Source organism: the organism of the source record quoted next, unplaced genomic scaffold (genome assembly GCF_019419815.1).
Source record: "Pyrus x bretschneideri cultivar Hongxiangsu unplaced genomic scaffold, Pyrus_bretschneideri_v1 Contig30, whole genome shotgun sequence".
Taxonomy (NCBI): domain Eukaryota; kingdom Viridiplantae; phylum Streptophyta; class Magnoliopsida; order Rosales; family Rosaceae; genus Pyrus; species Pyrus x bretschneideri.
Window position 1 is genome coordinate 2,566,508 of NW_025999613.1, and position 11,777 is coordinate 2,578,284.

Sequence of the window (11,777 nt, forward strand, 5' to 3'; positions counted from 1 at the left end):
GATAGACACAGTTCAGTTCCATCAATGATGCCAATAAGCTTGTAGCGTCGGAGAATCAGAGCAAACAAAGCACGCCATGGAAGATAATTGGAGCATTTAAGGTTAATCGGAACCATGCTACCAAAGTTCTGATTTGTAAGAGAAGTGTATAAATTTGAGAAATTAGGGTTTGACGAAATAGAATTTGGGTGCGGAAATGGCACCGACTCTAGTGGAGAAGAAGATTTCGACAGAGACACCATGATATTCAAGAAATTGAAGATGAAAAGATGATTGAAGAATTGAAGAGTAACAAGCTTCGAAGATCAGAGAAAATAAGTGAAAGTTGGAAAGATCTAAGATGCCAATAGGCAAAAGGCAAGAGATAACAAGAAGGAAGTTTAGAGAGGAAGCAGCTTTACTGAATATACCTCATACTTTCATCAACAATAATTATAAGATACATTTGGTATTCATAGCATTGAGTTGTGAAAGCAATCGACAATTTTACGCCTTACTATTCTAACTAATAACATTTACAGTTGCCATTCAGTACTACGATCTGATGGTATTCCTTTTTACTTGTAAGTGAGAGGTCTTAGGTTTGAATCTCATAGATGTTGAATTCGATACCAAATTAGGTTGCCCATTTTGTGGCTTAACCGAACTCGCCCTCCCTTAGTGTAAAATATATCGTTGTACTAAAAAAAAAAAACATTTACAGTTACAACAACTTAGACAAATAGAAACTAATTATGATGACTATACTTGATACTTTTTAATGAGAAATGGACAATTAAGAAATCATTTTCCATTTCAACCAATTGCATTTTGATCCTTTCAAATTCTACCCTTGTTTTAAACGAGCAAGCACAAAATTATAGGTATAACATTTCCCCACAAATTTAGTAATGATTGAATTATGGCAGTACAATGTATATTTGTTCCTTCACCTTAGCAGCAAAATGAATATCAACGACCCTCTCTCTTAGTACTAGTGACTTCAAATTCTCCATACCCAATATTGAAATATCGTCCTCCATAGCCCACTTGGGATAACTCTTCATTGTCTTCACAATACCCAATATCTTATTCTTGAAAGATCCCTCAGTTTGCATAGGGATAATGCTCTTGAAATTCCGACCAAAAGACTTTAAATCCATTTTAGCTTCACCTTCCGGAGGCCGGAGGGAAGTCATATGGAAAGGATTTGGAGCCGTCCCCATCATAAGACATTCATTATTGCATAGAAGACAAAATAGACTCAATTTAGCCAAGCTATCAACTCTTATTTTACTCTCTATAAAATATTTCTAAACTTATTACCAAAAAAAAAAAAAAAAAAAAAAAAAAAAAAAAAAAAGGGTTCACATTTCTTTGAGGGTATCTTTCAAAATACAAACTAGAACATTCGAATCTGATTCCATATTCAAGCATCTAGCTCTCTTGTCCAAAACCATTTTTAATCCTAAAAATGCTAACTGACCTACTTAGTGAGAGACACATTTCTACATTATTATCGTCTAATTCTAATATAATAATGGAGGAGAAAATATATTAAAATAATAAAATAATCACTTAATTAATCGAACAGTAAATTACTATAATCTTCATAAACATGGAGTCTAGTCTAGGAGAAGTACCAAAGCATACAAAAAAGGCAAAAATGCAAACGGATAAACCGATAAAGTGTAGATAGAGAGAGAGTGTGCCGCAACATTTGACTCCGGTCCTATCCACTCCACAAGGTGCACTGAAATTAACATACGTTTAGCAGTTTACTAATTCTCATTTAACAAATGATACAGTATAAGAGCGCAAACTGCGACTTTCAAAAAACAAAAAATATGGCAGTTTCGGGTTTACTATTCTTCATGGCTCTTTGAGCTGAAAATAGTAGACAACCGTAACTTCTCATCATATAACTTCTTTTTAAAGATAAAATAAAAAAATCCTCATTCACTTCCGTTATGCTTTCTAAGACCTGGAGACACCAAATACCCTCAAGTAAAACCCAACAACTCTGAGATTCCGGCGTCTTCTCACCGGAAACTCCATATTCCCGCCAAATGGTGGCCAGGAGTTCGCCGGACTGGCTCCCGCCCGGATGGTCTGTCCAATCCAGATCCCAAAAGAGAGGTCGCAAAATTGTGGTAATACTTTGGCTAATTTCGTTCTTCTGCCTTCTAGGTTTTGACTTTGCTAACACACTATTTTGGTTTCTGGGTTGTTTAGTTTTCAATTGGTTGATTCCGGTTAGCTTGTGGCTGGGCTGCCAGGGCAGAAAGCTTGTGCCTTTATCGATTTGATTGTGTTATTTGGCCCATGTTTCTCTTTTTAGCATAATACAAGTCTTATATGATATTGGCATGTTACATTCGCATGCCATTGATGATTTTCAATGATATGCGAGTGCCTCTGTGTGTGAAAAATGTTTGTTTGGTTGATGAAAAGGAGTTGGATGTTGATGTTGAGTGATTCAGTTGGTTTTTAGTTAGTACGTGTTACATTTTTAGGAAAATTCTGAAGGTTTCTGTACTGGGATTAGTAGATTGACTTAAATTCCATGCTGCAACGGTCTCAATGCGATTGATTTGTTCGCTGCTTGACAACAATCTAGTTTGTATAGGAAGGGCTTGTCGTGTTCAGGGTTTGGCAGTGTGGGTTGTTGCTTTCTCCGCATAGCTTCCAGAATAATATCTAGAAACAGTGGTGGTGACCTGAAACAATTTGAGAGTGTTTTGTTGAGCTGAGCTCAATGCTAGAGTGTATGAGGCATTACTAATGGATCTTGTTACACATAAATGTCTGTATAGTAGGTTAAGATGCAAACGTGACCTGGCTCACTAAGCTCTCTTTTGTGGTTTTCTGTGTGATTCTGGTGTTGATGATGGACATAATGCTTGAACTGGAAGTAGCTGCAGCACGACTGTTGTGAGTGAAGGATTGAAGTCTGAAACAAAAATGGATTTCTTTATATTGGAGGAATAATGTTTAACTTCTTCCTCTTCTGTTCCGATTTTGGTGACCTAATTGAGCAATATAGTTAGAAAATATGCGAACTTGGAACAGAAGAGAATATTACTGTGTACGAAAATTAAAGCAGGAAAGATTTTACTGAACTCATATGGGAAGTTTGGAATCAAACTATCATGTCACTGTGTTATCACTAAGCACATAATCACGTTGGCTTTGCAGTTTTATACCCATTTGGAAACTGGGAAAAAGTTCTTTTCTAAAGATGATGCTATGCGCTATATCAAAATGCAAAACACTCACGGCGAAAAGCCTCAGCCAACTTTGGTGAAAATCCCAGATCACTCAGAAGAAGTCCCTTCTCAAGTGAGTCTTTTTCCTTTTTTGGGCTTTTATCTAATCCATTTAATAAATTAATTTATTTGATTGATCTTGTTTGTTATCAAAAGCTTGAAGTGGACCCAACGGAATGTCCTGAATGGTTGCCTAACGGTTGGAAAGTGGAGCTGAGGACACGACAGAGTGGTGTGCAAGTTGGAAAAGAATACAAGGTAACATTTATGTGAATGTATGTTATGTGTGTATTGCCGTTATTGTCTGGTGAATTTATACTTAATACCTTTTTTATTGTAAGGCCATTACAAGTGGCTGCTTATTAGTTTTACTTAGGAACTCCTAGGTTGTTATTAATGATGATATTGCTAGTAGTATTTGCAAAATAAAAAAAAAAAATGAAAAAAAAAGATAATGATTTAGCTATTATTCCATGTTGGTGTGGCACACTCATATTTGACGTGTAGCTAGTGTTCCAAAATGCAAGGTTGGCACGGCACGTGCATATTTGACATGTGTGTGTTCTATGTTGAGGCTCAATATTTACTGTTGTATTGATGATTTGATGGCAATTTAGATTGAATACATATTTAGGTCTATCAGATATTTTCCATCCAAAATTTGGTCTAAGGTTTTGTCAGAATAGTTGTGCACATACTAGTGCTATAGTTATTTTAGCAACTATATTAGTAACATTACTTAGATACAAGATGTTAAACTTTCAAAAAGAATATGTTGAAGCAAGTAGTAATTTATGCCTTCCATGATATAGGCTGGAAATAAGTATTAGGATAATGGTTATGGCATGTTTGAAGGAATCTAGTCATTAAACTACATTGTTTTCATCTGAAATTTATTGCTGCACTTATTCATCTTAATGCTAGGTGTTAAACTATATGCTATGAAGGATGTTAGGCATGAAATTCTGTGGTTCGACTCTTATTTTTAATGGTAACATGTGACATGTCATTAAGTCGTGAGCAATAATTTTAGTGTGCTAGAATTCTAGAAATTGTTTATCTCCAAACCATGTCTTGCATAATTGTGCCAACATTAAAGCTGTACTATGTTGTTTTTTTCATCCATTCATATAGTGATTATATTTGCTATTGTATTATGCGGTGTAAGCACCTGTCTATTGTACAACTTAAAGAGAGGGTCTATGTGGTTTTACAAAAATAGTCTTGTAACTTTACTGTTATATTGACTTGATTAACTTTTCTATTGCAGTGTTACATTGATCCCTTCAGAGAATGTACATTTTATTCCAAGCCAGAGGTATTTCGATATCTCAAAACTGTAAAACGGAAGAGCTCAAAGTCTGGAACTCTAACTATAAGCAGCAAGAGATGCATAACGGAAAAGAAGGCTGTCACTACCATGCAGTTGGCAAAAAATGTTTGTTCCCTTTCATACTCTGTTGCTGTAATTCTTTTCCTACTTATTTGGTTGGATAGGGACAAAAATTCTATTAAAAAAAGACCCAAAAATGGTTTATAAATTGAAATCCTCAATCGAGAAAGAAATCAAAATCTAACTACAATTAATTTTCTTTAGAAGTGTGCTTAAATTTATAGAAAAGCCTAAAGTTCAGAACACTTGGCATTCCATGTGATGTAATTTATCAGGGAAGTTTGCCATTTGAGAGTCCTGAAACGTCTGCCTCCAATGTATTTTTTTTCTTTCCAACAATCGCATTCCATCTCTTAAATGGTTGAAAACTTCAACATGATGACGAGTTTTAGAATTGTCCTATATTTTTACTTTTTCATATGAGTGAGGTATCCTGCTTAGGTCATTATATCTGGGTCATCTAGTATGTAAAAATCAAAGCATGGAAAGTGGTATAAGATTTCTCTAGGCTAAGTATGTTTACTACCTTAATCATTGGAATAAAACGGATTAGAGAAATAGGTTTCAGCTGAAATACTTGTATACGGGATTATGGGATAAGTATAAGTTGTGGTATTTTAGGATCATTTCTCCCACTATTGTTGAATGATGATGTAATGGGGATACCTGAAAGGCAGACCAGTCAGCTACCTCACTAAACTTTTCTACAACTAGAGCCTAGCAAAGAGTGAGATTGTTAATATGAGTCCAGCCTGCCAAACATCCAATTGCTGAACCTCATCCATCTCTGTATTCCTGCAAATAACTTAACCTGTAGCCATTCTGCTTTTCTGAAGAATTTCACCCATCTTTTGAGTTATTTTAAGGGAAACAAGAAAATTTTAGAGGTTGCGTGTTTACACTATGAATGGATTAAAATTTCCATTGTAGTTGTATTGTGAAAAAGAGAAGTTGTAAACTGTATATTATGTTTCATCTAAAAAAATAAAAGAAAGAAATAAGAGTTGTAAAATGTTTCTGTGAAAATGATTCTAAGCATGAGGTGTCCTGATATGGACGATACCTCACTTCCATATTTCAGTACGAAGGTTTCTATTGCATGACACACTGAAGATTCATCATGATTGCTTTCTGTTTAGGAATTTCATGTTATTACATTTTGTTTAATCCAGTATGCGTGTTGATGTATAATTTAGGTTTATGTTGAGAAACATCATGTGGAGGATTTACCACCAGGATGGATAAAGGAGATCAAAGTTACAAAGTATGCAAATCGATTTAGAAGAGACCCGGTATAAAATTTAGTTACCCTGATACTTATTCCGGTTGGTGTTAATTCTGCTGATCACCTCTGTGCCTCCCTATCTCTCTCCATGCATACACATGCACTTGTGTGCTTTCCATGCTTAGTGTTGCTTTATTAATAATCCAACTAACTGCAGTTTTTTCTATGTTCTTTACTATGTATTATATGTTGATTTATAGTGGTCCATTCCTTTGTACAGTATTACACAGATCCCAACTCTGGATACGTATTCCGCTCCAAAAAAGATGTTATTCGCTATCTTGAAACTGGAGAGATGAGTAAATATGCATTTAAACCCAAGAATATGTGCAATAATGATCTGAAGTTGGTTAATGATGATATTGCAGTAAGTGCTCTATTCCTGCTGTTTGTTTCCATCACCGATGTTCTTTGCTACTGCAATATTATTGTTCACTAGCACAACACCTACATTATTTCTGTAAAACAGTTTTTTGTGAAAAATCAGAATACTTATTGTTGTTTTCCTTAAAAACTTCAGTGCTAGAAACATAATAACCCATATTTACTTGAAAATAATTTGACCACGCAGGATATGGTGTGATGTATGACTAGCATGTGCAAAAACATAATAAAGTTCTAAGTGAGATTCATATATACTACTTTGGTTAAATAGTTGGTCTAGGTGTTGCTCTTATGCTTTTTGCATAAATAATTAGGCTTAATTAAAAAAAAAAAAAAATACGGGCCCCAAAAGAAATATGACTCTTGGAATTACGTAAGTGAAAGCTTTCTTGTGTTGTGGCGTTTCGATTTTCTATTTTATGCTGCTTAAAGTGTCTGTTTTCATAATTGGTTTGGAGCATCGTTTCTACTTTGGCTAACATTCTTTGATGTTGTACTAGGTCAATTTCATGCGTATTAACTTACCCATTTTAGCAAAGATAGAATTCCCAATTAATAAATATAGCTGTTCAGTTTTCATACTTATCTGATATACTGTTCTGATTACCTGTCTCTTAAAGAAATAGCAGGTATTTAGTAAATTCTCTTTAATGAATAAAATTATAGAAGTATGAAACCAAGGAACTCCAAGTTAAAACTACTCTCTCTCTCTAACTATGACCGGATGATTGTGGTAGGCTTGTTAACAACAATTTTATCACTTTTATCAGTTATATGTTATTTCTGTGCACGTGGGAGATTTTACTAATAATATGCTTATCCTTGTTTTCCTGTTACTGTAGCCATCATCTACCACCAAAATGCAAAAACATGAGCACCCAGTCACGAGGAGACAGCTATCACAGCCAAAAGTTGAACTCTCTGACAAACGTGAAGGTAAAAGGTCATTGCTTGAAGGTGAAGGTTCTGCGATAGATCCAGGCAAAATGAGTTCTGCTCGAGATGAGCCTGTTTTGACTCCTGCTGCTTATACCTTGAATGAGAACAATTCACTTGAACCTGTGATGGAAAAAAGCAATGTGAGAAGAGCCCTTGTACACTCGGGCAAATCGAAAAACAAGGAAATGCTTAATTTGTCTCGTCGGTCCTCAAAACGACTTGCTAGGAGCAGGTTAGAACTACCAGAAACTGAAATCTCCAAGTTACTAGACAAAGGAGTATCCTCTGAAAGTGTAGTAGACTTTGCTTCAACAACTGATGTTATCCAAGAGAAGCATTTAACTGGGAACATACTGGAAAAATGTGCCAAAACTAAGGAAGATTGTTCTCCAGACACTTCAATGGAAAAAAGCAATGTCAGAAGAACCCCAATAGACTCGAGCAAATCAAAAAACAAGGAAATGCTTAATTTGTGCCGTCGGTTCTCAAAACGACTTGCTGGGAGCAGGTTGGAACTACCAGAAACTGAAAGCTTCAAGTTGCTAGACAATAGGGTACCCTCTGAAAATGGACTGGCCTTTGCTTCGACAGCTGGGGTTGTCCAACAGAAAAATTTAACTGGGAACTTGCTTGAAAAATGTGCCAAAACTAAGGAAGATTGTTCCCCAGACACTGTGATGGAAAAAAGCAATGTCAGAAGAACCCTGGTAGACTCGAGCAAATCAAAAAACAAGGAAAAGCTTAATTTGTCTCGCCGGTTTTCAAAACGACTTGCTGGGAGCAGGTTGGAACTACCGGAAACTGAAATTTCGGAGTTGCCAGACAAGATGGTACCCTTAGTAAGTGGAGTTGCCTTTACTATGACAGCTGATGTTGTTCAAGAGAAGCATTTAACTAATAACATGCCGGAAAAATGTGCCAAAACTAAGGAAGATGGTTCTCCAAGTGGGTCATCACACCCAAAAGCTGAACTCTCGGAGAGACAGGAAGGAGAAAGGTCATTGCTTGAAGTTGTAGGTTCTGTGATAGACCCAGGAAAAATGATGTGTGCTGGAAATGAGCCCGTTTTGACTCCTGCTTCTTCCACCCTGAATGAGAATAATTCGCATAAGACTGTTGAGAAAAAAAGCGACGTCAGAAAAGCTCCAATAGGCTCGAGCAAATCCAAAAACAAGGAAAAACTTATTTTGTCTCGTCGGTCCTCAAAACGACTTGCTGGGCTTGAACCAGAGGAGGTTGCTAACTTGGCTTCCAGTGAACGAGCTGTTCAAGCTCCAACTAGGAAGCCTAGTAAAAGTGATACCAGTCAAGACGTAGGTTTGGCTTCAGATCTAGTAAACAGAGCATCTCAGCAGCTTGGGGCTGCATCAGAAGCAGAGGTTTCACATCATGCTTTAACTGGCATAAAATCTGTATCTCATGAGGACAAGATGCCAATTGATGACCCAGTGGTTCCCAGAGCGCAACAAGAGCTGGAAACTGAGAAAATGGATGCTGAGAAGCCAGAGCCAGAGCTCAGCTTTCTGTTTGGTTCAGACCCATGCTTAGAATTCGCATTCAAAACACTTACAGGGGAATTGCCAATAGCTGATACTATGTATAACAGATCTATTTTGAGACCTGCAGCTGATATGCTGCATAAAAAAAATTTACTTGACAGTGGGATGGAAAAGAACTGCAGTAGAAACAAATCCAAGAAAAATAAAGATCTTAAGTTCTCCAGTTGGTCTTCAAAACAGTATGCTGGGGTTCAACCTGAGCTGCTGGCTAATACTACATCCAAGGAACGAGCTATCCGAAATGCAACTGAAAATTCATGTCAAAGTATAGCCATCCCCGCTGTGGATTTGGCAGATGAAGCATCTCAACCGCTTGAGATTACACCAGTGGTGAAGCTTGCCAGTCGTGCTTGTACTGCTATATACAATTCAATGCAAGAGGAGACGTCATACAAGAGTGCGAAGGTTCTTGAAGAGCATGCTGTTCCTCAGGAGAAACTCCAGAAGTTTGAAACTGAGAAGGCATATGTTGAGAATCCAGAGCCACAGTTCCCTTTCCCTTTCACGGATTCATGGTCTGACCCATGCCTCGATTTTGCATTCAAGACTCTTACAGGTGCAATTCCATTAGAGGATGATTATTATCAAGGTTACTTCCAAGAAAAACTTGACACATCTCACAATATGGCACTATCAGATTTTGGCTCACCTAGCTTGTTTCGAAGTGATAATTTACCTCAGTTCGATCTGCCAGAACAATCTGCTTCTGGCCAACAGTTATCCATGAATTCTGCATTCCTGCCTTCAGGAAATGTGAGCATGCCAAATTGCAGTGGAATTGGTTCAGGCCAACAGTTATCTAGGAATCCTTCATCCCTCCCAGCAGGAAATGTGAGCATTTCAAATTGCAGTGGGGTTTGTTCAGGCCAACAGTTATCCATGAATTCTGCATTCCTGCCTTCAGGAAATGTGAGCATGCCGAATTGCGGTGGAATTGGTTCAGGTCAACAGTCATCTAGGAATCCTTCATCCCTCCCTCCAGGAAACGTGAGCATGTCAAATTGCAGCGGGGTTTGTTCAGGCCAACAGTTATTTAGGAATCCTACATCCCTCCCTACAGGAAACTTGAGCATTTCAAATTGCAGCGGGGTTTGTTCAGGCGACCAGTTATCCATGAATTCTTCATTCCAGCCCGCTGGAAACATGAGCACATCAAATTTCAGTGCGGTGTGTTCAGGCCAACAGTTATCTCTAAATTCTTCTTTACTGCCTGCCGGAAGCTTGGTTGGTTCGCAGTGGCCTTGCGTAGATGATTATCATGGAAAGGTGAAGTCGTAGAACAAAGGTAGTTCCTGTCTACAAATAGACAGGTTTCTGTAAGTTCTACATCTTGAAACCCTGTAACTGCATGTTGTGATGTAGCAGCGTAATCTGTGTGAATGTATATTTATTCTGCAAGTGCTTTCTTCCTGCGTATAGACTGCCCAACAGAAATTTAAACTTGAGGTGTCACGCAAGTCATAACTGTTATTTAGCGTATAAAGTACTGGCATCGAGCAAAACTGCATCCTTCCGGCATCCACCATGCCACTCTTTTTACTCGTGATCACAGCAATCACCATCACGGTCTTCACTGGTAATCTCTCCTCTGACTTAGTCATTCCTTTTCGTATGGTGTTGGTGGCATTCTCCCCTCGCATCCGGTGTCTGTTAATATTGAATCTAGCCGAGTTCTGAATCGAGATTACGTTTAGAGAAAGTTTTGGTTCCTCATCAATTTCTCTATCGACAAGCTTATTCGTAAGACATTTTGTGGTACGCACTTCGCTGTTGTTTTGTCTTGAAAAAATGGCTTAGGGCCGAGCGTGGGCTAACCTGAGTTGAAAGCCATAATCCTCGGCTAGGTAATGCTCCCTTAGTCTAGTGGGCTTTCAGCTCAACAAATGACTAATTCGACTAAGCCCTTGGGAAAGTAGGATTTTAAAAAGATGAAGTTTAAGCGCGCGGTTGGTCAAAGTCCTTAGTGAACTAAAATTGTCAATGATCATAACCATATCTATTTAGATGCAAATTGTTTTAAGGACTAGAATTCATTCTTGATTAATCACATAAAGAGACTAGGTTCAAAATCCTGGTTTGAATCAAAGTGGTTGAGACTAGATGGATATGAGTTTCAGCTAAGAAGGGGATTAGAGAGATTAAATTAGAATATTCAAGTATATGCCAAGTAAGCACAATCTCATAAGGACTTTATCAATATTCAAGTATATGTTGAGTAAACACAGTCTCATCAAGACTTTACCAATATTCAAGTATATGTCGAGTAAACACAGTGTCATCAGGACTTTACCTTAACAGATTTGTTTATCATGAAGATCATCCCCTATAAATAGAAGGGGTTCTGCAATATGGAAAGCACATTCAACTCAACAAACAACTCAAACGCTCTACGTGAATCCCTTGCTTTATGAGAAACCCTTCTCACCCTTGAGAAAAACACTAACTATCCTAACCCTCATGTCTACACATGTATAAATATACAACACTGGCATCGTTGAATCAAACAGCCTATGAGCACCTTTAGTTTGGACAAGTAAACAACCCAACTTTTAGGTTGGTTGGTTATCGGCTAGCAAATACTTTCCGATCTTTCGCCTAAAGAGGTCACTTCATTAGCTTCCAAGCGAAATGAGGTGTTACCATGTTACCTCATGTTCGTCACATTGAATCGAACCATTTATTGAACTTCGTAGTGATTTAGTGACCTTGTCTTCAGGTACTAGAACCCAAGGCTGAGACGTGTTCCTTGTTTGTTTGTAGTCTCTTAAGTGTAGAAATTAGCAACGCATTCGACATCGCGACCATATTTATTCCACTCGCCCGACCGAGCTCGATTACAAGTTGCCACACCCGTATTTACAAGAAGGATGTAATTAACTCATAGTTACTTTGGCATACACGCCATGTAAGCTTTTCATTATCCAATGTTTGCAAAATATTATATCCCTATGCATGCATGGGAGTAAAAG

The 11,777-nt window shown here is 37.6% G+C and overlaps 1 protein-coding gene across 1 annotated transcript; it reads left to right on the plus strand.

The window, feature by feature from the left end:
- Positions 1-1,823: 1,823 nt before the first annotated feature.
- Positions 1,824-10,086, plus strand: LOC103964564 (methyl-CpG-binding domain-containing protein 13-like). The gene is made up of 7 exons (XM_048590103.1): positions 1,824-2,132; positions 3,178-3,321; positions 3,405-3,506; positions 4,519-4,686; positions 5,838-5,933; positions 6,147-6,293; positions 7,153-10,086. The coding sequence occupies exons 1-7, from the start codon at positions 2,049-2,051 to the stop codon at positions 10,084-10,086; spliced, it is 3,675 nt and encodes a 1,224-aa protein (XP_048446060.1). The 5' UTR covers positions 1,824-2,048.
- Positions 10,087-11,777: the final 1,691 nt, after the last annotated feature.

Coding starts and splice junctions, on each gene's coding strand:
- LOC103964564 (XM_048590103.1), top strand. CDS start 2,049: ATGGTGGCCAGGAGTTCGCCGGACTGGCTCCCGCCCGGATGGTCTGTC. Junction 3,507..4,518: donor AAGTTGGAAAAGAATACAAG/GTAACATTTATG, acceptor TTTCTATTGCAG/TGTTACATTGATCCCTTCAG. Junction 4,687..5,837: donor CCATGCAGTTGGCAAAAAAT/GTTTGTTCCCTT, acceptor TGTATAATTTAG/GTTTATGTTGAGAAACATCA.